Genomic DNA, 26,993 nt, shown 5'->3' with positions numbered 1-26,993 from the left:
CAAGTCATTGGGGAAAGAATCTGTTTAATCACATCAGGCAATCAATAGTCACTAAAAAATAACTTAGAGGCTTCTGGGTGGCTCAGCAGGTTAAAGCCTCTGCCTTCAGCTCAGGTCATGATCCCAGTGTCCTGGGATTGAGACTTTCGGGCTCTCTGCCACCACCCTGCCTGCCTCTCCACCTATTTGTGATCTGTCTGTCAAGTAAATAAATAAAATCTTTAAATAAATAAATAAATAAATAAATAAATAAATAAGTTAGATGCTTATAATCATAAATAAAATGAACTAGTTACATGACACAAATTTGCAAGTAACCTAACAGCATTATTTCATGACATTGTCTAGGGATTGTTAGACACTGGGCATGCAGCAGACAAAGCAGGTGGTAGATCATCTATGCCTAAGAGCAGCACTGTTGAGGTCAACAATTATAGATTCAGGATTTTCCCAGTAGTAAATATTTACTATTATAGTTCGAAAAATAAGACCACTGGGAAATCTTCCAGGGACTAAATTAAGTAATAGAGATACAAAGACCAAGATCAGTCCTCATCCTGATAGGTGAGCTATCGAAGTCCTCTAGTCTCTACTTTATTCCTCTATCCACTGCCACCCCACCTACTACAAAAGCTTCCTAACTTCTAATTTCCTCTGTCCCCCTTACATGCTTCTACCCCACATTCTAGAGCGACATAATTTTTCTAAAGTATAGTATCTCAGGTATTAGTTCAGCCTGACTCTTGCTGGCTTTTCATGACTTTAAAATAAATTGTGATCAATAATTTTAAAAGTATATTATGAGTACCTTGATTAAAAATAGTCATCCATTTTCTAATGAAATAAAACTGACCACTAGCCCAGCATTCAATGTTATCCAAATTTCTTTTCCACCCCTCCTTCCCATGGCTCCCCTCTCTGTAGGCAGATCTTCCCACTTGGATCACAGATTATTTAGATGTGATTTTCCATATTTTGAGTTCCTGTTCTCCTTTAAATCCCTTGAATACCTTCTATCGCTCTGGGGCACTCACTTTACTATGCTTTCTTTTGTTAAATGAGTCTTATTCCTCCCGCTCTCCCCATTAAGATGTTAACATTTTTTAGTCCAGAAGTTGTGTCTTGTTTATCTGTGTCTTCCTGTTAGGACCAAGTGCATGAGGACATGTTAGGTACTCAAAAAAATAAGATGAAATTGAATGGACTTCTGTATTCAACTTTTTTTTAATCTTCTTGCTTCCTAAAGAGGCATACTGCATAAGTCCTACAACAGCAGCTGAGTTAGCTACCTAAAATAATATGGCTACCTAAAATAATATGTTTGCGCTCAGATTATGTGCAATTTTTGGTAATATTTGCTGACTCTTAAAATCTGGCTCATGTCACATTCTTAAGATATCATGCATATTCCAGTACGCTTGTTTCTTCATTAACAACGCCTTTTATTCAACAAGATTCCCAGATTGATTCTGAGTGGACTTGTACTTGAGCATTTATTAACATAGAGTTTTTGTGTCATTAGTGGTTTTTTAGCTTTCTAGCATCCAGGGTATGGTCACTTCATTCATGCCGTAAGTATAATCAAAATTGTCTCCGCATTGTAGGCGTAATGTAATTAGAGACATACAGGGGAGTCATTATCACATGAGCATAAGTAAGAGACCAAATAACTTCTCACAGAAGAAGGAAACAATATAGGGTAAAATTGAGCTGAGATGAGTATTGCACTAACCCCATCACTTCTTTTCCCACTATGCTTAGAGGACAAATTCAGTGAAGAATCAAGAGAGCTATGAAACTCTGGAACTCCCAATGTAGAAAGGCAATGAGATGCAATTAACACCCTGCATTTTTTTATTAGCTTACACTGCAGGGAAGAAATGTCTAAAAGGCTATTTAAATTCAGTATAAAATTCTAGCAACCACAATTTTAATTGCATAACTGCAAAACATTTTTCTCATTGTTGAAATAAAAAGAAGGCTGTAACGAATGTTCCCTACTTGTTTAAGGACTCCATTATTAACCTTTAAGAATCTTTTCTAGGAGAAAAGCTTCTTTCTCTAGCAAATGCATCTTGAGACTGGGACTTAACCTAAAATCCTAACTCCTGTCATGGACCATGTCGACACTTCAATCCCTGTCATAAAAACACCTTGAACAATATTTCAGACACAGGAATGTCAGAGCTTTTCTTTTTTTAATTGGCAGCTAAAAAATAATTTTTAGCAGTCACAGAAATGAAAAGCTACCTTGTTCTCCAGCATACCAATATACACATGTAAAAGAATGCATAATATGCAGTCTGATGACTCAAGAACAAACCATAGCAAATGCAAGAAAAGACCAGGTTGCTGTTTCCATAGCAATGACTTTATGTGGCTTAACTCTTCTGGGAATTTAACCAAATCCCCAGCAGCAGGAGAAAATCATCAGCAAAAATTTTGTGACATATGGCAACTGCCAACATATCAGTGAGGGGAAAATAATTTTATTTTCTTTCTTTCTACTGAAAGGAATACCTTCATGTCAAGCTGTTGGAGAAAGCACAGAGATTTTGTTGGTCACCCTGCACTTAACTCAAAATTTTAAAATACGAGGTTTCTTCTTCCTTAGACTGAAAGAGTTGTTGGTTCCCAGCCAGCTCTGCAACTCATGCATCCCAAAAGTGACATGTGGACACGGACAAGAGGTACATACATATTCCTGTGACTCGCAGCTTATTCTTCCTAAAGAAAACTCAATCTGCAGGGTCATCCCTCAGGAAAGAATGCAAATGGAAATTTATTTTCTGTTTTGCTTTTAAAGCCAACCTCATCCTGGGGCAGTGTGTGTGTGTGTGTGTGTGTGTGTGTGTGTAAATGACAATTTTTAGTTCTACCTATGGCCCAATGATTAAAGTAAGAGTTTTTCACAAGCAAATAATAGATGTGGTACTTTTCATGATTTTCTTTAGTTCAAGCAGCCCTGTATCTCGAAGACTTTTCCAAGTATCAAGTTAGAGGCTGAGCAGTTCAAGATACTTAAGGGCTCTCTTCATTATGTCTTCATAAGAACAAAGACAGTGGGGTGCCTGGGTGGCTCAGTCCATTGAGCAAATGACACTTTGGTTTTGGCTCAGGTCACGAACTCAAGAATGGTGAGAAGGAGCCCTGAATCAAACCTCAGCTTGCATTCCTCAGAGAGAGTGGAGAGGTGCAGAGGGAAAAGCAAGTCCTCCCTCTCCCTCTGCCCCTCCCCCTGCTTGTGCTCGCTCTCTCTCTCTCTCTCTCTGTCCCTCTCTCTTTCACTCTAAAATAAATAAATAAACAAACAAATAAAATCTTTTTGAAACAAGACTCAAGATTGTGATCAATATGCAATTAATACCCAATGAAAATGATTGTCTCAGAATGGGGAAACACCTCCAGTGACAAGGAATACATTACATTCCAAAAAACCCATTCAAATTTGAACCATTTTCAACATTAAAAGAAGTTTCTTAGGCCTTTTTGCTTGAGTTTCTATCCTCACGATCTGCATTAGTTTTGTACTTCCAAGGAGACAGATTACACCCAACATTTCTGTGTGGGACAGCACCTCTCAAACCTTAGGCCAGCTCATGTCTCCTGTGTTGCATCCATCAGAGCCCACCCATGACCCCCTGTACTCCTCACTGGTGCTCTTTCCACCCTGCCCCCTACTCCACCCCCTTCACTTCTAGACAAGGGTTATTTCACCAGTGACTTTTCACACTCCACTTTTTCAAATGTGAAGTAGATCACTGGCCTAAATTAGAGGTACTAAACACAAATGCCATAGTTTCCAGGCAGATAACTCAGCTGGATGAAGCATCTTCAGGTAAGGACACAAGGAGTGAACAATTGTGATGTCTTAGAGAATGGATTCCCAGCCTGAGCATTCAGATTTGCATATTTCAAAATACTGAATACAGACACACAACTGGGACTACAGTCATGGTCCTCGGGTTAAATTACCCTGATACCAAATGTTAAATTAATAGGGTATGTCTGAAAATTTGAGGACTTAAATAAACTTTCCCTGATTATGCTAGAGGAGAGGGGAGAGTTGTCATCTGTGTCTTCGGGCCATTCTGGAAAGACAGCATGAGAATTTCACTGGTCAACTTTCTTTCAAAAGTACACTGAAAAAATACAGCGAAACTCGGCATTATCTTGTTGCCCAATATCTTGTATCAGGCAAGTATGTTTTTACACCCTAGTAAATAAGGTAGAAACCATGCGAAAAGACACATCATGACTAAAAACTAATAATAAAAAAAGTTCCACTGAACAAAAGATAAAGACCAATTATCACAGGGTATGAAGAAAGTTCACATTATTAATTTCTATACTCCATGAACTGTTTCCTTTGCTATAAGACTTAGAATATTTCGTTTTTTCTTTTTTTTTTTTTTTTCCAGGAGCATAAACCGTGCTCTTCTTTGTGCTTGAAAGTTCTAGGGCTGCCTTCCAAAGTGCATATAAATTGTCTGTCTCCCCGTTAACCACACAGACACCTTCAGGAGTCAACTAACGAGGAGCCAGACCTTTTCTGTGGTTGTGGCCCAGGGTAGGTGGTTGCTCTCCATTTATTTGGAACCACAAGATACCAATCTACAAAACCCTAATCTAATCACCATAAGCTCCAGGGCATAGGACATGGGATCAAAAATGAGTCAAGTTTTTCCTCAGATTGGTAGAAAATCACATGTCTATTAACTGTAAGCATGTGGCCAGTGACACTTCTGTGGGTAATTAATGGCCCTGAAGTTGGAGCCTTCCACATACAAACTCCAACAGAAGTATCCCTTGGCCTCAGCCCCACCTGATTGCTTAATTATTGAATCATCATCCATGACTTTCAACATACTTCTTATTACAAATTAGAGTTCTAGATCCACCCACAAATATTCATTCTCTAGCAAAGAGTAAACAACTTCTTGGTTTACCTCTGTCCACCATCTTGGATCCAGCAGGTTTGTCGGGGACAATCAGATGGTCCAGGTTGCTATTCAGTGAAGACGTGTCATCACTAGACAAAGAGTTCAAAAATCCACTTTCTGATGTGGCAAAGCTGTTTTCCAGAACCCTGCAACTGTTTGCCTCTGAGGGTGTAGATGAGTGAACCTGCACAGCCAAGGTTATAGACTGTCCCTCATCGTCGGCGGTGGCGGAACTATTCACCATGTCGATCCAGGACTGTCTCTCTCTAGATAAGGAGGCCAAACTGCTGTTTGTCTTTATGGTACTTTCCGAGGAAGAGGAAGAACAAGATTTGGGTGAAGAGGAAGATGCCTGCTGTGCAGCCTGTTTCACAAATAAAACCAAAAAGAATAAAATAAATCATGATTAAACTGGCATTCTCTATCTTCCCTTTTTAACAGAGGTATTCCAGGGTTTCAGAAAAAAATTATTAGTAACAAATTGTTTTAAAAACCATTCACAAGTTTTGGGCTTTCACGTTTTTTTTTTTTTTTTTTTCATCTGTTTTACCAAATGTAACTCAGAATAATTGGTTTTTGTTTTGTATTTAACCTTTTTTTTCCAAACAGCTGAAGACACCATATTTAACTTTTTATCTCTATGATAGGGAAATAGCTGCACTGGCCTTGCATAAAACCTTAATTCTTATACTTCACGTGGCGATTATTAGTACGATCCCTTTTTATTCTGTTTGAGTTAAATTTGCTATGAGGGGAAAATTACAATTCTTAAACTTCATTACTTAATTTGAAGATTCTTTAACAGATCACAGCAAAGTTTATTATAAAACAGTTACAAGGACTTGGTAAAATACACTGACAGAGAACTGGTCTATTTCTATTCTGTATTTCCAGTATTTGCCACAAGGAATGCAGTTAAGATTACATTTAAATTTAAATTTCATCCTACTTCTTATGGATCTACAACTGCAAGTTTAATTGACATGCCGGGGGCTCAGTTGTGTACCGTAATGTCTTATTAAAAAAGATACCAAAGAAACCTAAACTAGTCTTAAAAAAGAATCAGAAGAAAATTGTGTGATACTTATATTCCTATGGCAAGAACTATGACTCCATTGCCCAAAACCAATTTGTATAACTTTGAATTCTTTGTTTAAGGATCTGAAACATCTCCATAACATGATTTACCCTATTGTTCAGTGCTCCCTAGAAATGTAAAAGGTCCCTTTGGGAGATTCTTTGAAATACTGAAGGATACTTTGAGGAAAAAGTAGATTGTAATCAATCACTGAATTCTCACTGACTGAGCAAAAACCCTTGAGAAAGGTAATTAAGAGAGAGAAAACAAAAGCTGAAGCCAGATAATAAGCAAAATATTAACTGAGTAGAAAGCATGGATGTGGATAAAGTCCATACATTTCTGTTCTCCAATATCATATATATATTCTTTAGCACATACCCAGCAATAGCTTGTAACTACATAGGTAAAATCATGTTAGCTCATTAGTTCTTTAATAATTTGAAACCTTTAATAAACATTCACCAAAAAAGATAAGAATCCATTGCAAATTCTTTTTTTTTTTTAAAGATTTTATTTATTTATTTGACAGAGAGAGATGACAAGCAGGCAGAGAGGCAGGCAGAGAGAGAGGAGGAAGCAGGCTCCCTGCTGAGCAGAGAGCCCGATGCGGGCCCTCGATCCCAGGACCCTGAGATCATGACCTGAGCCGAAGGCAGCGGCTTAAGCCACTGAGCCACCCAGGCGCCCGACAAACTCTTAATTCACTAAAGAGAAACCAGCAATTGCACCTAGACTGTGCGAAGTAGGCTGAGGTTACAGGGATCTTCTGAAAGCAGCTCCCAACATACAATGCAAGAATGAATAAGAGTCCTTGACAAAATGTTCATCTGCTCATGGAGAAAACATCAGTGCAACATCACCAATCACCTTCTCTTGGAAAGGACTTCTTTTATTCTGAGATTTTATCCTAGTATCATTTTGATGATAAAATAATATGACTTCTTTTGGAAAATGGTGATAGTAGATGTTAGTTTTTGTCTTTTTAAAGTTTTTTTTTAATGTCCTACAAAGCAAAATAAATATCTGGAAACTATATGTTGTTCCCTCATTTTTCATTTTCTTTATCAATAAAATCCAAAAATCAAGATGACAGAGAAACAGTGTTCTCTGGGTCATCATATATCTCCAATGGCAGATGAAACAGAGAAGACATTTTATAGTTGAGATTCATCAATTTCAAGCATTCAACATTCCAACGTGGTAGAAAAAAAAAAAAAAATGGTTAGTGGGAAGAAGCCAAGGAGCAAAGTAGGATTTTTCTCCCCAAAACCTCAGAATCATTGCAACTAACTCAGAAGGGTTGATTTCCATCTAGTATGTTCCCAAGAATTTTGTAGGTTCTAAACTCTTGAGTTCTGATGGGAAAAGCCTGCATTTACCCAATGTATGCTTAGTTAGCTAAATACTAGACATGCATTGTCAAATAATCAGTAAATCCACTTTTTAGAAGCACGACATTAAAATATCCAGTTAATATACTATTCATCACATGCACCTTATTAATAATACAGTTGTACAGACATGAAAACTTTCCATTCAAGAATGTGTCAATGAGTTTGCAAATCAATTGTCTTAAATCATTCAGATCATTTAACAACTAGAAAATAAGATGTTAAAGATCTATAAACCACTAAATAAAATCTTTGTAATCTAGAGGAGATAATGCACAGACCCCAAGCTGTCCAAATAAATGCCAAGACTTGTTTACTCATTAGAATGATCTAGAAAATAAATATTAACAAAAATACCATTCAGAACTAGTCCCAACACATTCCCCCATTGTGAGCTATTTTAGTAAAACTTGGCTTTGGTGGAGCCAGCATCCTTTTTTTGAAAAGAGACCAAGTGCAAGCTTTCCCTGTTGTTCCTGTTGATATTACTGTAATTTGATTAGCAAAATGGGCTATTTGAGCAAAATCCTGTGCACATAGCTGCTGTAGTACTTTTTCCATGAACCTTTTGGGACCTCAAAACTGCTTAATGGACTAAGGGAAAGACATGTTTGTAGAGCATCAGAAATTTCTGTGAAGCATAATCCTTTTGGAGGTACTACTCAAACACAACTCAAATGTTTTCAATCCCTCATCTCTTCTCTTGCACCATGTAACATGTGGAAATTTGATTTTTAAATGGAAAAAGGAAGAGTGAGCAAGGAAAAAACAAGGTATAACTAGAGAGACAAAAAGAGAAAATAAGAAAACAGATGATGTGTATCAGTCCAGAGGGAGTTTTTATTAGAAGAGAGATTAACAAAATAATAATCAAAATGATCTTGGAAAGCCATCACAATGGAAACGTGCTTTATAGGTAATATAGTGCTAAATCACAGGTCATTATTTCTACCACGTGTAGCTAACAATAGCCACAGTCAAACAGAGAACATTTAGCTCAGTGCCTTCTATGAACCGTCCATGTAATTAATATACTCACAAAACTTCTCACTGCAAATCTAATGAAGGCAGGAAGAAGTGACAGTCTCTCATGTACTAACGTAAGCCCATCCTTCAGTATCAGTTCAAGGACTGCCTCCTCCAAGAAGACTTCAGTGGGCTCAGACCAGGTGGGTAGCTCCGTATGGTACTCCCAGGCTTCCTTCTATCATACCAGGTGGAATGTCACTTTGTCAACTAATTCTATAATTGCTGATGGACTTACTCTTTTTTTTTTTTTTTTTTTTGGTAAGATACTTGAGAACAGGCTGTTCTTAACTATTATTTTTACCTATTTTTTACATCTGTGCCTGACATATAGTTGGTAACAAATTAATGTCAATACAAAATGGTCTAGAAGAAAAACAGCCTGGAGTAGTTCAGTCTCTTATGGACGGACACCCCAAAATTCTCTGTAGAATTGCTAAAAATGATTTATCCTAACCCCAGGATCTAGGAGTGACTGGCACTGATTATAATGCAAATACTCCCACAAAATATTTTTATGATCTCAAACAAAATTATTATTTTATCTATTAGAGGTTAATAATTGCACAGAGGTTTGTTTCAGAATATTTGAGTTTTAAATATTTTACTTTTTAATGTTAATACTTAAAGACATTAAAGATCTAAGTTTTAATGAAGCGACTATATGATTAAGTTAAAAAATCAATATTGCTTTTTCCCATTTTCTTCACAGATTTGCATGTCATCCTTGCACAGAGGCCATACTAATCTTCTCAGTATCATTCTAATTTTCGTATATGCGTTTTCAAAGTGAATGCTCTTTTTCCCATTTAATGTATATTTTTAATTTAAATTCCAGCTGATTAATATGCAGTGTAATAGTAGTTTCAGGTGTAGGATTTAGTGATTCAACACTTACTTAAGATATCTGTATTTATCAAAGAAGCTTAACTCAAATGTTGATTAGCTCTAAAATCTTTTTCCTGGAATTGTTTAAAAACACATATTTGACATAGGGAAAACAGTTTAAGATAGCCACCAACATTCTGTAATTAGGATGAAGTAAGTCAGCATATAAATGTTAAGCAACATTAATCAAAGTATATTTTAAAAAAATACAGGAATAACTTAAGATTAAACATAATGAAACCAAATGAGAAAAAAAAAGGAACATATCCATATGGTCTGCCTTCTCTTTTACTGACCACGTTAATAACAGCAAACCAGTCAATTGCTGCTAAACCCTAAGAAGTCCTGTCTGTATTTCTGCCATATGCTAGTAGAAGCATTCTTCTAAAAACCCAAAAACCTGTAGAGCACACACCCTCATCTGACCGCCATCTGATAAGGTGGCAAAGGACCTGCTCCTCTCTCCAATCCCTTCTTTCCAAGTGACCTTAAAGAAACCACCTCACCTCTAAGTCTTATTCCTTTGACTTTTTCTTGCCACCATTACTCACCCACTCCCTACCCTAGTCCATCCTCCAAAAAATAAGAGTGCTTCTTTTTCTTTTTAAGATTTTATTTAAATATTTATTTGTTTGAGAGAGAGAGAGAGAGAGAGAGGGAAAGAGCGTGCAAGCATGAGTAAAAGGAGAAGGAGACTCCCCACTGAGCAGGGAGCCTGATGTGGGAGTCTATCCTAGGATCCCGAGATCATGACCTAAGCCAAAGGCAGATGGTTAGGCGACTGAGCCACCCAGGCGCCCCTAGAGTATTTCTAAACCATAAAAGAGATCACAATATTCCCCTGCTGAACATCCGCTAATAACTGACCATCACAAGCACAAAAACAGCCGCAGCCTTCAGTATAGCTGACAAGGCCTGGATGGAGCCCCGTCTGCCCCGCCAGCTCCCCTCCCGCTCCTCTCCAGTCCCAGAAGCTTTCTTCGCATTCCTTGAGCACAGGTTTCTTCTGCTTGAAACATTCTCTCGTGAATTTCTGGGTGGCTGCCTCCTCCTCACCATTCTGGTGTCATTTCAAGTATCAGCAGGCCCCTCAGCCTCACAGTCAGAAAGAACATCCCCCCCCCACACTCCACCCCAGCCACTCCCTAGCCCTTACCCCTGTTTATCTTCTACACAGCATTTGTCAGCACTTGGGAGTATTTGTTTGAACTACAAATTTGTTGTGCCTCTTCCTCAACTCAGACTTAGCCTGCTACGGGGGAAAGATACTGTCCATTTCAATTCAGCATTCCTTTATCGGCAACAGTACCTGGCACATGGTTGATGCGCGCGCGCACACACACACACACACACACACACACACACACACAGCTTCTTAGCTGCCCGCCTGGCTGGCTCAGATTTATCAAGAGGAGCAAACAGGATAACATGAAAGAATCTTCTTAGTCAAAGGTAAATTTAAGCTTGCAAAGGGTATTTGTGATAACTTTATTTCTCCTTGGCTTCCTCATTGGTAAATGCAGAACTTTTGTCAACGTCAAATGAAATCACCTTCCTCCAACCCATGCGACAGTACTAGACGAGTGTAAAATAGTGACGTTCTAATTCACCCGGGGAAGTAACGGTAGCGCGAAAAATGGGCAGAGAACGTGGATGAAGTTACAATCACCCACTTGCCCATTTATCAGTCCATTAAATAAATATTTCATTTCAAATTGTGGTAGGCACAGTCATAAATGTTGTGGGTAAGGAAAAAGATACTGGACACTGCCTCTGACTTTAAGAATTTAATAATTAGAGGGCTATCTGGGTGGTCGACTGTTTTTTTTTTTTTAAAGATTTTATTTATTTATTTGTCAGAAAGAGTGAGCACAGACAGAGTGGCAGGCAGAGGCAGAGGGAGAAGCAGGCCCCCTGCTGAGCAAGGAGCCTGATCTAGGACTTGATCCCAGGACGCTGGGATCATGACCTGAGCTGAAGGCAGCCGCCTAACCAACTGAGCCACCCGGGCATCCCAAGGGTGGTCGACTCTTGATTTCAGCTCAGAGTCCTGGGATCGAGACCCACATTGGGCTCCACACTCAGATGGCAGTCTGCTTGAGACTCTCCCTCCCTCTCCCTCTGCCTCCCCCCTTCCTTGCATATGTGCTTCCTCCAAAATAAATGAATAAATCTTTAAAAAAATCTAATAATTAGAGAAATAGCTTTAATTAGAGAAAGCTTTTTTTTTTTTTTTTTTTTTTTTTTTAAGCACCCACTCCTCCTCTCTAGACCAGGCCTGTCTTGTTCACTGCTGTGTGCCTACCACCCCAGGCAGGGTCCAGCACACTATAGGAGTTTAATAACATCTGAAGAATGAAGGGCAGTCCATTGTTAGCTCATTCTTATCTTATATCATCTCCAGGAAGGGAAGTGACTGCCAGAGAGTCACTGGCCTCCTTGCACTTCCATGTTATAGATAAGACATCTGAGTCCAGAGAAGTGACAAAGCTTGTCCAGGGTCCCTGGCTCATAAGCAGTGGGTCCAGGCTGGCTCCAAAGCTTGAGCTTTAAAAAATGTTTACATTGTTGGCAGTATGCCCCTTGTTCTTGCTTTTACCATTTCTTATATTTAGGGACTCATTCCCCATCTGGACAAATGGAGCTTTTTTTTTTTCCTATAGCGACATAGTCCATTCTCTGGTTGTATTGCATTTCCTTTTGATGGGCACTTGGGTGGTTTCCCAACATCCTTCTGCCTTTTTCGGCACCTGAGTTTAATCTATAGGGTAAGTTCCTATAAGTGGAATAGTTGACACAAACATGTGAGTGCTTTCAATTTTTTACAGACAGTCAAATGGCCAAAATGGAGGCACCAACTTAACTTACAATAAGGAGAGACCCCGTTTCCCCACATTCCTCAGCAACCAACAAAGTTAGCAGACTTTTTACTTTTGCCTTATAAATAGGAGGGGAAAACCAGAGCCAGGGCTTGCTTTCAAACCACAGCTCCAAGCCCGTGGTTTGGCGCCCAGCGCTAACTCTCTGTGGGTGACACCTTCCCCTCCCCCAAAACAGGTGAGCCAAGAGTTCCTCAGCCTTCTGAATCAGAGCCCCGCGTGGAGACAGTCTCCCTGCCAGCCGTCTGCTCGGGGCAAGTCCACACAGCCCAGCTATAATACAAGGCAAATGATAACAACTTGAAAAAGGTCCCCCCTGCCTTCCCAACCCCATAAAAATAGGAACATACAGAGTTCAGTAGAGGGCAGAATTATCGTGATTTAGAGGACAAGGAAGCTCTAGTGAAGGAAGTCACATCTGAACTGGAAGCAATGGAACTGGGGTGGGAGTATGTGGCTCCTACCAGTGGAGAAACTTTACCAATGCAAGTGCAAGAGCAGAAAAGTCTGGAAAGCTTTGGGGAGTCAGCAGGCAGTGTACTGGGCCACCGATAGAGGAGAATCAGCAACAGGACTGTAATGAGAGCTTGAAATAAACCCAAGGGCCTCAAATACCACACTAACAAGTCAAAAATTAATTTGATAAGCACAAGGAGTCCCAGGATGGTCTTGTGCAGGTGAGTCAGTACCATCAGAACCACACTTCGGGAAGACTGATCTGGACGTGGGTTTTTTTGTTTTGTTTTGTTTTGTTGTTGTTTTTTTGTTTGTTTGTTTGTTTTGTTTTGTTTTTTAAGAAAGAGAGATTGGAGACAAAGAAAGAGAATTGCCTGTTATTTCTAGAACTCCAGCAAGACCGATTGTAGGACCCGTGGGAATGGAAGGCATGATGGCTTCCATGGCTTGTGATGGACTACCAGAGGAGTCTGAAATGAACTGCTGAAGCAAGGGGGAAGATGCAAAGGCTAATTTTAGAAGTTCTGAAATCAGGTGCACCTGGGTGGCTCAGTCAGATAAGTAAGCCTTGAAGCCTTTTGGTTCGGGTTGTGATTTCAGGGTTGTAAGATTGGGATTGCATTGGGATCCGTGCTCAGCAGGGGATCTGCTTCTTTCCCTCTCTCCCTGCTTCTCCCCCCACTAGGACACTCATTCTCTCTCTGTCTCTCTCTTTCCCTCTATCAAATAAATCTTTTTTTTAAAAAAAAAAAAAAGAAGGGGTCTTGAAATCCATTAAATGTTCAACCATAGAGCTTGTGATAACTCTTATAAAGATGAATTTTCTTTCTACCTTTACCTGGCTTGTATTTGTAGCCACTGATAAATTTTTCATACAACTATCTCAGTTGTGAGCATTTCTAGTATATGGTACCTGTATCAAAAGATCGAGTGACATTTAGTAAACAGCTGTGTGAGGTTCACCCTCTCAAAATTAGTTTGAATTTCTAAAACTGATTTTACCCATTTCTGTGTTTCATTTTTTACTTCCTCCTCTGCCGATGGCCAAGGGGCAATTGTCAGCAGTGTTTATTTTTATTTACAGCTTCTTCAGTTTGCTTTGGTGATTTTTTTCACCATTTAGAAAGAAAAGGAATTATACTTCTAAAAAGCACCAAAATAAGAGGACGACCATGCTAAGATAATATGCAGGCACTCTTTGAAGCTGGTGTTATAAATGTTTACCTTCCCTGTTTCTCTCCTGTCTGATCTACCCACTGGGTGGTCCACCTTCCAACCAAATTCAAAAATCTTCCCCTTCCATTTTTCAATTATGCCCTGACCCCAATCTCTCACACTAGATCACTGCAACCCGCCCTTGATATTTTTGCTTCTATCCTACCCCCACCTCCCAGGTCTCTCCCATAAAGTAAACTGAGTGGTCCTTTCAAGATGGAACTGATCACATCACTCCTCTGCTCAAAACTCCCAAAGGCCCCCTAAGTCACTCAAACCATTAAAGCCCTTAAGGGGCCCTGGAGCTCTGGGTGATATGGCCACCACTACCCTCCAACCTCAATTCCTGCTATTCTCATCTTAACTCACCCTGCTTCAGCCACACTGGCCTACCTGTCCTGCTCCCTACTCACCAAGGAGATCTTGGCTCTAACTCTTCCCTTTGCTTAGAGAACTCCTTCCCCAACATCCGCCTGACTGTCTCTCACACTACCTTCCAAGAGTTCTGCTCAGACCTCCGCTCTCACTTGGGCTCTCCTGGTACTCTGTTCACGACCACAATCCCACCTCCCGCACCTTACCTCCCCATACTCACCCTACTCTATTTCTACTACATAGCAGATAATGTACTTAGAGTGGTGATTATTAATTATCAGTCTCTCTCAACTCAAAGCTTGACTCTGTGAAGAAGTACATTGTTGTCTTTATTTACTCATGTGTCCCAAATATTTAGAATAGTGGATCTCAACAAAATTTGTTAAATGAATGAATAAGCATACATAGATCAAATTACCAGACAATGCTTATCATAATTAAACTTAGAGACAAAACATGTGTAACCACTTTTTATTGACGGCTAAGCTTTTAAATCACTTTGTAACTTATTATTGAGTTTGAAATGTGAATGAAGTCAGTTCTTTTTTTGCTCTTTTGTGGGTTTCAAGGGATCATGGATTTCAAGGAATCATGGATACTGATTTCTACAGAGAACCTTCCCAAGTGAAATATACAGGGTCCCAACTACATTAAGCCTTTTTAGTAAGCTTGTCAAAGGTCGCCATTTCTAATTGCTCTGTGAATCAGTGGATGTCCTTTAAACTCTCCATCCTGTGAAGTCTTCTCAAGAAGAAGCCTCTTGTTCACTCAGAGAAGACCCTCATAATAAAGACCCTCATAAAAAATAATAAAGACTGTTCTTTATTCTCTTGAGGCAGGTGGCTCCAGCCATTAGAAGCAGAGGTCCAAACTGGTCTACTGTTGACATCTTACAGTTTGCAGCAATTAGAATGACTGGACACTGAATTACATTTTTAATTCAAGATTCTAATTTTGGGGAGATAATTTCCCAGAATAGCACTATTTTATATTTTTGAGTCATCATTCCAAAATGAAAGCTCACTACCCCAAATATTTTTTTTAAAGCAAGAACTTAGAGAAAAAAAATTTCACCTAGGCGTATATAGCTCAGTCATGGCTAGCTTATGCCAGATTGAGCCAAAACAGTAAGTTGATTCATTCTCTGGAAAAAAGTTACCATGAGTTTTTCAATTTTCATTTATTTCAATAAAAAGCTTAAATGTTATTTTAACCAAGTGTCTTGCATGTCTGTTTTTCAGAAACAAGAGGAAACAAAAACAAATCTGCCTGGAAAATATGTGAACAGGAGGAACATATTCTGTTTCTAAGGAAAATAAAATCTAACTGTTCAACATTTATCTATTTCCAATATATTTCTTTAGAAAAATAATGTTAGCCTTAGTGGCCTTCCAGAAAAATGCTCAACTTAGAATTTTAAAAAAATAACATTTGATTAATGACTCAGAAAATCCTAAAGAAACCTCCTACTTCAATGACCTAACTTACTGGTCTCATATACATCCTTTCATTTGTTTGTTTTGAAACAAGCATTCCCTGAGCTTCTACTATAACATCAGGTAAGACTCACATTGTATAATTCAACTGAACTATGATCCCTCATCTAAAAAGACAAGTTGGTTGCTTTTACTTTCGGTAGAGTTCTAGATGCCTGACAATGCTCTTGGTAAGCTGTGTGATACTAGTTGCCACTAGAATACTAAAAATCACAGTATTTTAGAACTAAACTGAATCATATAAGTGTCATGGGGGACAGACAGTGGGAAGGAGAGAGAATTTCAGGAACAGAAGGATGGCGGACTGACCAAATCATTGTGTGTCACAGGTTAAAATGGGAAAGACAGACAGAGAAGAAGAAAAGACAAACATAGAGATGGAGACAGAGAGAAAGAGCTAGAAAGAGAGAGAGGGAAGAGAGACAGGGACAAAGAGAGACAGAAACAGAAAAACTAAACAAAAATAAATGCTTCTCTATTAAACCAAGGTGTGTCTATTTAATCTTGCCTAAATTCAGAAGCTGATTTTAGAAGAGGAGAAAGACTCCATTAAGGGCACATTATGAATATATTAAAATGGGACATATTGTAAGTCTAGTTAAAAAAACAGTCCAAATTTTACCATATTCAAAGTTTAATTTTCTTAATTTAAGAGACTAGTCCTATTGCATAGAGATTTTGGTAAACACACTCAGTCAACAAATAATTATTTCTGGTTTTGGTTGCTAGCCAAGTAAACTAGAAAAGGGACCACAATTCTCCACTGACAGCAGGTGACAATAGTAGAGGTCACCATTTAAATGTTATTTAATATCTTAAATCCAGAAACTGGCAAAAACACAAAGATGTAAACTTCATCACACAAAATTAAAAATTCTGACAGAAGAGGTCAGTGAAGGAGCTGCGGACCTATCAGAACTTCCTATTACTTGGGTCCAAGGATGGACAAACACCGTAACAGGGGTGGAAAGAACATGTACAATAGAACAAGATACACCAGGGTTCCCTTCTGAGGCACCCCGTTCGCTGCATGCATAGCCAGACCATTCTACCTCTGAACTTCTATTTCCTAAATCACGAGATAAGGACAGCCATATTCACCTTCCCATGACCTAACAATAGAAAACAATGCTTAAAATCAGAAACAAAGGCACTAACCACAACAGAAGTAATGGAAGAACCTGCCACACTGAAATCAAGAAGAACTGTCTACAAAAAGAAATCATGAAACCATCTAAAAACGTAAAAGCCATGAAACAGAAAAGGAGATGTACCTTACTTTTAACTGACAAAGAGCTAATGGATAGGATAATAAAGAAACTTTATAAACACAAAATAACAATAGTAAGACAGCTAAAATATGCGAAATATTTCAGACACTAGACAAAACAAAATTCAAATGGCCAATAAATATGAAGAGATGTTCATTAATCATCAGTGAAATTCAGATTAAATAATACTGCTTTTCAGGGTTATTGGGGGCAGTGGTAAATGGTTATTTATTTAAAGCACCTACATAAGTCCTGGCACACAGAAGGTAGAAGAACCATAAATAAACTTCCCCAAATAAATTTTTCTTGGATCCTTCTAGGGGCTATCACTATAAAGTCAACAAGCCTCTAAATACAGAGCAACACAATAGCACACGTTACGGTCAGCGCTGTGAATTGTGTAAGACTGATGAATCCCACACCTGTACCCCTGAAACAAATAATACATTATACGTTAATTTAAAAACTCTCAAAACTGAAAAATAAATAACTAAATAAATAAATAATAAATACGAAGCAACGTGCCTCAGTCTTAACATCCATTCATAACCTGAACTTAATGATGGATGCTTCCAAAGCTAAGAATTAAACATGGACTTCTCTCTAGTGAATATACAGAAAAATTACTCTACCTGCAGACTGAATGCACTAACCCCATTCCTGGCTTCCTGATGCCTGTTGGATTCTAATTCTCTCTTCATCTATGGCCTTCATCCCCTTTATGTTCATTTTGCATTGTTATAATGCCTGCATCCAGGAAAGGCACTTTCAGCTCTTTCTGAAGACCGGTAGGGTATCAGTAAAGATTATAAAACAAATCTCTGCCTGCAAGCACTGGCCTAGAAGCCCTGTGCATTACCATAAGTCCTGTCAGCAAGATACATCTGTGGGTCACACACAAATAAACCAATTTTTTCATACCAGGGGGTTGCTATAGAGAAGACTCCAAATTTGAGAAGTGCACTTGCTGCTTGGCAGATACCTTAATTTAGCCCATTCTAAAAATGTATTGGTCAAAGTACATTCTATGCATTGGAAGGAATGACACCCACGCACTTGATCGTGACCAATAGACTAATGAGGTCAGTACGTACCAAAGGAGAGAAAGTCTCTGCAGAGTAAGGAGGGGGTGGTGTCTCCACAGCGATTTCAGGGTCCTCCTGTTCACTCTCACTGTAGCATTCTATACAAAAATGAAAATGTTTTATGTTTCAACACTGTCATCACTCATTCCATAATGCATGAGCAGAGGTTTTGCTCCATCTGGCTATTGCAATTCCAATCCGATTCAGAAAGGACTCATCTATGGAGCTACCTGGTGCAAGGAGATTACATAAGAGGGGAGAAAATGAATAACCAACCATATTAGGGTTGCCACCCTCACTGGTGTCTAATACGTATGAAGAGGACTAGCCATAGCTCAGGGAAAATAAAATAATTCCTCAAAAGAGGTGTGAGTCATATACTAAAGGATCATAAAATCAGGAGTGATTCATTTTAATCGTAAGAGCCATAAGGAGCTAAAAATGGCAGCATACGTAAACCATCAACAGTGCGCACAGAGTAATATGAGTACCAGTTTAAGGGTGTTGTCTGAACCAACTTTATGGAGACCCCTAAAAGATGTGGCAAAAAAAAAAAATAAATAATGAAGCTGAAAGTTTGCTTGAGGCCATATCACAGAAAGCCTTAAATACCAGGATAGGGAGAAGGTTTTTGTGCAATGATGTTTTTCCTCACACTCTATAACCGCATTTCAAATATACAATGGGTATTGATGTTGTGGTAAAAAGGACCGAGGAGATGGTCAGGACACTGATTTCACACTCTTGCACTGTAGTTCTTTATTCTTTTAAATCACATTACCACTTTTCCATTTCTCAAATTCAGCTTTTATAATTTTTGCTATCCAAAGATATAACACCCCACCTTCCAATTCCCAAGTTTTATATGGCCTGAGCACTGCATAAATAGTATTAACTTTGTGACCCTGGCACCAAAAGCCTCCTTCTTCTCAATATTCAGGAGTAATTGCATCATTAAGAAGATTTTGACTCCTGCAGCTTTGAACCCAGAGAACTACAGACTGAGCTAAAAATATGGCCTGTGTCCTAATCTGACATTCAGTTTCCTAGCACAGACATAGAGTAATTAGCCTCAGCATACACCTGGTGGAAATATTAAAATATCAGAGAGGAAATAGTGGGATGAAAGTTATCTGTCTAGATCATGACGAGATCATGTCTCTGAGTAAGAATTCAGTGAGTGGGGCAATAAAACATTTGCACTGGCAGTTGTTTGAGATGTCAGTGAAGCCTACAGCTGCTAATGTGTGGGTGAAGTGTAAAAAGCATTCTTAGCCAGCATGGGAAGCTCTATTCCATGTCAGTGAGTCTGTGTGAATATGTCTGCTTCTACATATTTTCAGATAATTTTAAATGCCAAAGTATGTTTCATTAGGACAAGACCAAGCATAGAACTTGACATTGTATTTCCATCCATCTCATCCTAATATTCTTGCTAAGTTTTCAGAAATTTAATATAGAACATACCTTCATCCTTCGTAACAGATTCATGATGGACTACAGCGAACCCAAGCTTGTTTAACCACCTAAAATTCAAATAGAAAATAAATGCTTAGCCAAAGAGATGGGTCATCTCCTATCCACCTTCCTTCTAGACCCTGAAGGAAGGTCTTGTATCAGACTTTATAATGCAGTTATCATAATTCTAGAGTCAGACTAAACATTTCCAGAAATGGCATGAGTTTGTGGTATCGAAACCTAAAACCATTTGTTTCACAGTATTTTCCTTACTCGGGATTTTGTTTCTAAGACAGGAAACAAGGTGGTCCATTATCCAGCTTGCTAAGGTGGGCAACTACATTAAATATTCTAAATATATGAACAAATATATCTTTTGTTGTTGTGCATTTCAAATTTTTAGCAACCATAAAACTCTATCACTGAATTTAGTAATCTGACCATTAAAGTCCCATCTCTATAATTCTTAAAATGTAATTTTTAAGGTAGGATTTTTATATTAATCAGTAAAAGATCTCAGAGTTTGGCAGGTATTCCTAAGCTACAGAAAATTTTAATTCCTTGAAGAGTTTTCTTAGGTAAAAAATGACAATGCCCTTATCTTACCAATTTACCTTTTTATTGGCAACGATTTTCAGCTAAACATCAATAACAAAAACAAAAACAAAAAACTAAACAAACCTTAAGGAACTCAAACTTGGCTCATGACCTCAGGCCATTGGAGTTCCTTCTTAAGGGGTTAGTCAGGAACATATTTTATGACACAAATTTGTAAAAGACACAAAATGCATCTATTTCATATGTTCCTAGCTATATAACCTTCTATTTAAAGAGAAAATATTGTTTTGGGGTGGTAATACTCTCATTTATTTTCCACTTCTTTCAAGTTTTTTATATTTTTAAAAAGTATTCCATAGTGTGTGTTCATTTTTCTTTTTTTGAGAAACCAGTACATTCGGGAGCAGCCTAAGTCAACCAATACCAATAAAATAAGAAGAGTGCTATGTACTTATTGACTCACTTACGCTTTCCATTTCTTCTAGTCCTGTACTGCCTTGTGAATTAGCCAGCACACTGCTCCTCTACCACTGCAAAATTATCGCATATTCCCAAGTCTTCAATCATCAACAAATTAGACATCCTTCGCCAACCCTCAATGGTCTTGCCATGGTCTTGCCATGGTCTTGCCATATTTATTTTTTAGTAAAAGGAAATACATAAATTTCATTTTTAAAAACAAATAGGGCTTTCTGCAAGAAGATCCACGAGCTTCAGCCTCATTTAAGAATCCCCTCAGGTGTGCCTATGTGGCTCAATCCACTGAGCATTCTACTCTTGATTTCTGCTCAGGTCATGATCTTCAAGGTCATAGGATTGAGCCCTGCATGGGGCTCTGTGCTCAGTGAGGGTCTGCTCCTCTCTCTCTCTGTCCCTTGCCCTCTGCCGTTCCCCTGTTTTCACACTTTCTCTAAATAAATAAGTGGTTTTAGGTTTCAATACCACAAACTTGCATGTCGTTTCTGGAAATGTTTAGACCAACCATAGAATTACAACAATTGCATAATAAACAAACAATATCTTTTTTAAAAGGCATTTTTAGAAGCCCTTTCAGCATCTGACAACTATGAGGGGTTTTTTTGTTTTGTTTTGGGGGGTTTTTCTTAGATTTTTATTTATTTATTTGACAGACAGAGATCACAAGCAGGCAGAGGCAGGCAGAGACAGAGGAGGAAGCAGGCTCCCCGCTGAACAGAGACCCTGATGTGGGGCTCGATCCCAGGACCCTGGGATCATGACCTGAGCCGAAGGCAGAGGCTTTAACCCACTGAGCCACCCAGGCGCCCCACTATGAGCTCTTTAATAGCCACGTAAAACCAGACTAACACATGAGCCCAGGCCCCACCATAGGAACAAGAAATTGTTCATCAAGACCTGATAGAATAATAAACAACTAACCAAAACAAAAACAAACAAAAAAACCAAAACAAAACAAAACAAAAAAGGGAAATCACAGAAAAAGATACAAATAGTAGTAAAAAAACAGAAAAAAATTACCAGCCTCCATAGTACTTTGAGAAATGCACATACAAGCACAGGAAAATATTCACCACTAGTTGGGCAAAACTTTAAAAAAACCACTGATTTCTAGAATTTAGGAGAAAATATTCTCATCCTTTGTTCAGATGAACATCAAAATTGGTATCTCCAGTTTTAAGCAGGCAATTTGATGATACTAATCAAAATTTAAATATCCACCCCCTAATTATAAATGTCTATCCTACAAATGACAAATAAATGTGGAAGGATGTTAATCGAACAAGACTTGCAACGGCAAAAGAAAAAGCACTGAGATGATATAATCATCCATCAACAGGAAAATGGATAAACTATAGCACTAATTTCTTCAGTACAACAAATGTTATTATGAAGCTAATAAAAAAACTGGGATAGAAAGTCTTCTGATGGTCCGGAAAAATCCTAACATACTAGTAAGTAAAAAAAGCAAGTACAGAACGATATGACTGGCCTAATTCAATGTACTTTTAAAACTATGTATTTGCATGTGTGCGTGAGTTGGTATGCAAAGTAAAGTATCAGGAAGGATGTATGTCAGTCGTACTGTTAAAAGTAGTTAATCCTGGAGTGCCTGGGCGGGTCAGATGGTTAAGCATCTGCCTTTGTCTCAGGTCATGATCCCAGGGTCCTGAAATAGAGCAGGGCTGTCTCCCTGCTCAGTGGGGAGTCTGCTTCTCCCTTTCTCTCTGCCTCTCCCCCTGCTTGTGCTTTCTCTCTCTTTGTCTCAATTTCTCAAATAAATAAATAAAATCTTTTTTTTTAAAAAAAAAGTTAATCCTGAAGAGAGAAATTGAACTGGAGGGTGAAGTTGGAGGTATGGAAAGGTTTTCATTTTACATACTAATGTATTATAAGATTTTTTACAAGAATATGTTTTGTGTGTCATTTAACTAGAAGAAACATTTTAATGTACAGTTTCAAAAATTGATCAGGCAAAACACAGTGAATTTGGTGGTTCACTTTTAAAATACCAAGATAAACTATTCTTAGTTTATGTCTGGTTTCATGACTGTATACAGACCCTTCCCCCACAAAAAAGCACCTAAAAATAAAACAGACCAACTTTTTTAACATACCAAGACAAAAAATACTTTTGAGGTGAGAATGCCTGAAACAAACAAACAAAAAGACATTTCTAAGTTCCTTCCAGAATACAGAAATACAGAAATATTACAAAATGAAAGAGTATGGGCAATAAAGAAATCATTCTTCCCAGCCCTTACCTAACTCTCATATTCTTTTAATAGCCACCACTAGTTACTTGCTGTGGAAAACATGATTGTTTAGAATCTTGTTTGACTCTTTCCTTTCCGGAATCCACTGGCTTAAAGGACCTTTTGGCTAAGAACTTCTTTAAAAAAAAATTGAGATAGTAGAAAAATATCTATTCTTGCTTAAATAGATGGATGCACAAAAAAAACTTATATTTACATAAAAGAAGATGACAGATGTTTCCTGGGAGTTTGTTGTATATTAACTCGATGTGTTGGAGGAGCCCAAGTGTTAAGAAATTGATATACAAAACAGGAAGGTTCTTCCCACCGTCTGAGAAAGGCAGCTACCAACCAGTCTTTGTTTAGAAAGCAACTCTTCCATTACCCTTAATTACTTACCCCTGTACTTGTAAATTGAGGGTCCCTGCAGAACACACAGCAGTTCTATTAAACGTAATTACCTTTCCCTACATTGTCCCTGAGAGAAATGTCACCACCCAAAAATGCAGTTTCCCAAGGAAGCAAACTTCTAAAACAGGAGGCATCTCTCCACAGGCCACTCCCTCCTTCCTCAGATTCTCTGTATCTCACCAAGAAACACCCAGGCACTTTATTTACTGTCTTAAACTGGCCACCTCAGTAGGAAAGGGAGCTCTTCAGGTGCCCCTCAGAACAAATCTTTAAATGTCATCTGCATCATCTTGTGGGAGAAGAGAGAAGTTAACTGGAGGCCCAAAGGGATTGACCTTGATGCCGATTACAACACCCCAGCACGCCAGGAAGGACCACTGGGGACGAAGCAGTAATTCGGACCCTCACTATGACAGGGCTCCAAGTACTTCTGGGTAAGCCATTAAGCCTTTCACACACCATCAAAATACCTACCGCCGGCTATTCAATGGGATTCAGTTACCAATACAAATAAAGAGAGAAATAAAGAAATTAGTGACGTCTTTTGTCTTCTTTGGGGACATCTGCTCTTTTTCTCAGACTCTTGAGAAAGCCAAGGGGAGAAAGCTAACATCAGAAGGAGAGTAGACACAACTTCTCTCTTCATTTAAGTAAATAAAAGTCTTGTTTGGAAGACCCAGTTTGACCATTCCTTGTCTTGTCATTTAACATGGGGTTTCCCAACGGTCTGTAGAGAGCCGTTCTGCCCTCATCTGAAGGTTGTGGCGGGTGCTTAGGCAAGAGGTTGAGAATGTTTCCAGCTAGATGAGGCTGCTGAGGGCTGTCCTGTGAGAAGGGTGTGTGTGTGTGTGTGTTTGTGTGTGTGTGCAGCTTACACATGTTTATTGAAAAGGAGCCTTTTTCTTTAGGTTTCTAGAGCAAGAGGATAAAGAGAAATTAAATAGAGAAGACTGATATGGAAATCATTATGTATAACTAAACAAAAGAGATTAAACCATAAGCTCTCTGAATGAATTATGTATGTATTTTTCATTCTATTGCCAAGTTCTGCTACAGTGGGGCACCCTAGTAGGTATTCCACAGACACATTTTTATTAGTTATGTGAAAGTAATGAGGAACACTGAGGAATCTGAGAATAAGGCCTCAGTTAAGTAGAAGGCCCTCTGATGCCTCAAGTGCCACGTGTATATATGGCCTCATTCAATTAACAGCCATTGTGGTCACACTATAATCTAAACCAGCAGGGGATGGAGTGGGGCAGGTATGCATTTATTCCACTTCTTTAAACAGGAAAGAAAAAAATAAAAACAGGAAATGGAGTTAGGGATATAAAACTTTATGTTAGATGTACTCTGAACAAAGGACGTTTTGCAAAATTTTTTAGGACAGAACATGGATTAGTGATAAACACAGGGATCATCATGGTAATTACACAGCACATAAGAAATTTTATATATTTTTTTCACACAGAATTCTAAAAGCTGTGAGATTGGTCACAGTACTTTCAGGCTTTTCTCCCTGTGATGCTGATTCTCACTGTAACATTTTCTTACAATGACTTCTGTCCTTTCCTCCTCAGCGTCGTAGTTCCCTCAGAAGAATCTTACTACTTCTCCCTAAAATAGACATTTTGATATATGTAGTTCCCCAAAATGCTTCCAAATGGTGGAGAAGAAAGCAAGAAAGAGCACTTTAAGTGCTAAGGAGGTTGATCCTTAAAGCAAGGAAATAAATAAAACAAGAAATAGGATGAAAATATGCTTAAAACTCAAACACCTGACCAAAGTAATCTGTTCCCGAAAAGATTAGATTTAGCAATTTTCTCTACTTACACACTCATTTCCTGTGCATTCTCAGCCGCAAAATAAAAGGTCTTGATCTGTGGATGGCTGATCTTAAAAGCACTTGCAGGGGGAAAAACACAGCACATTAAGAATTAGAAATTAATGTAGTTGTCAATGGGTTTAAAATAAATCAAATGTAAGTGCGATACTTCATCTGCTTTCTCTGTAGATTTACAAAAAATAATTTAGTTACATTAAATATCCATTGCCTAATCTCTATTTCATGTAGAGAGCAGAGAATTAATTCATCATGTTGAGGCATCCAGAATAGGACTGAGTCTTGGCTAGTTGAAAGTTTCTATTTTAAACATATGGGCATATGCTTGTATTTTCATTTGCTCACTGCTTTGCTAGAAAGAGACAATAAATTAAAATTTACAATCTCAGAGGTGTCCCTTAAATGCTCAGATCAATAAAGCAAAATATTTACTCAAATTCAATCAAATACATACAAGAATGCTATGTGTAGGAACATAACCAAATATAGAACTTGCACACTGTGACAAAACTTTATCTAAGCCGCCCTCTATGAGTAAAGGAAAAAATATATTTATATTTATTTTCTTTTAAGAAAACTATAAAACACTGAACATTAGCAAACAACGAAGTGTTTCCCCTATATCATTAGATCAGAAGTCCTGCAATACAGGTCAGCATTTTGGTAAATAACCAGTTTGGTCAAAACCACAAAAAGTAACACAATCTTATGTATCTCTAGATATGTGCAGCAACACTAGAGGGGCAGAGACTTAAAGCTAATGCCATTTTATTCGTTTTCTTAGAAAAATCTAGTCTGTTGCCACTACTGGTAAAACAGGTCAGTAGGAAAATAAATGCCTTTCTGATAAAACAGGAAAAAAAGTCAAAGGTAGAAAAAGAACCACAAGAAAAAGAGTAAGAGGGCACATTTGCCAAATGTGACTGGATGCCATCATGGCCAGAATGAGTGAATGGGAATACAGTTGGCTGATCTAGAGCAGTTCTGTGAGTTCTAGGCAAGTTCAGACTCTCTGGGCTGTTCCCTTCTCAAGGACCAGAAACTGGTATCTTTTTTTGGTTCCTGTATGTTCTCAAATCTTTTGGACTTAAATTGTATCAGGATATAATCCCAAAGTCTAAGATAACTCAGAGAATGCTATTTCCAGGATGACAGTGTTATGAACTAAAAAGAAGAAACAGGTCTTGCTAGTATAAGTGTAGCTCTGGAAAGTCCTATTGAACGAGTCACTCTCTTCACCAGCAAAATATCTTGACATCTGATCTCCTAGCCAATCCTGGATGGGAGCTTGTTTTTCGTTCCATCTCAGACACGGTTGTTAAAAACATGCCGTGCCAAGGCTCCATGGGGTTTTAAGATCCATCTGTTCCACAAAATGAAATTCCAGAAAACAAGAGGTTAAAAGCTTCCACTGTTGTTTAGGATGCCAGCTCATAAAATTCAAGAATCTCGGACGTTTGGGTGTTATCTCCACTAACTTCCAAATCACCACGTCACTCAAGAAACTAAAATTATGACGGGATGTTATTCTGGCTCAGGGTTTTGTGGAAAACGATAGACAACTTACTGCTTTTTCTTGCATTCAGATGCTCTCTCCACAGTGAAGTCTGGCAGGTTGACAAATCCATCAGCCTTCTCTGCCTGAGAAAAATACATACAACAGATATGAATAAATGAGTCAATCCTAGCAGTAAGTGTATAGAGATGATATACATTGAATAGAGATTGTATAATGAAATGAAATAGAATCAAAAGATACGTCCCTGGGTCAGCACTGGAGTTATCCAGATACAGATTTTATGAAAGAAATTAATATTCTCCTGGTAAGTCATCCAGAATCGTTCCATGAGAAGTAACATGACACAGCTTAGTGATGGCCAAGGTA

At 38.4% G+C, this 26,993-nt stretch overlaps 1 protein-coding gene and 1 pseudogene across 13 annotated transcripts in view; both read right to left on the bottom strand.

Annotated features, from left to right (window-relative positions):
• Positions 1 to 26,993, bottom strand: part of IPCEF1 (interaction protein for cytohesin exchange factors 1) — a 191,968-nt gene that overhangs the window by 25,201 nt on the left and 139,774 nt on the right. For 12 of the 13 annotated variants that reach the window (XM_032338664.1, XM_032338667.1, XM_032338665.1 and 9 more), the window contains 5 exons: positions 26,676 to 26,749; positions 25,099 to 25,170; positions 19,574 to 19,632; positions 18,116 to 18,204; positions 4,950 to 5,307 (listed from right to left, as the gene is read on the bottom strand). In XM_032338664.1, the coding sequence (XP_032194555.1) occupies positions 4,950 to 5,307; positions 18,116 to 18,204; positions 19,574 to 19,632; positions 25,099 to 25,170; positions 26,676 to 26,749 (652 nt within the window). The remainder of the gene's footprint in view (positions 1 to 4,949; positions 5,308 to 18,115; positions 18,205 to 19,573; positions 19,633 to 25,098; positions 25,171 to 26,675; positions 26,750 to 26,993) is intronic. The other variant, XM_032338662.1, reaches the window with a different exon arrangement.
• Positions 9,118 to 9,238, bottom strand: LOC116589573 (annotated as a pseudogene).

Source organism: Mustela erminea, chromosome 4, assembly GCF_009829155.1.
Source record: "Mustela erminea isolate mMusErm1 chromosome 4, mMusErm1.Pri, whole genome shotgun sequence".
Taxonomy (NCBI): Eukaryota; Metazoa; Chordata; class Mammalia; order Carnivora; family Mustelidae; genus Mustela; species Mustela erminea.
The sequence above is the reverse complement of the archived record's forward strand: the minus strand, read 5'-3'. Positions and strand labels throughout refer to the sequence as shown.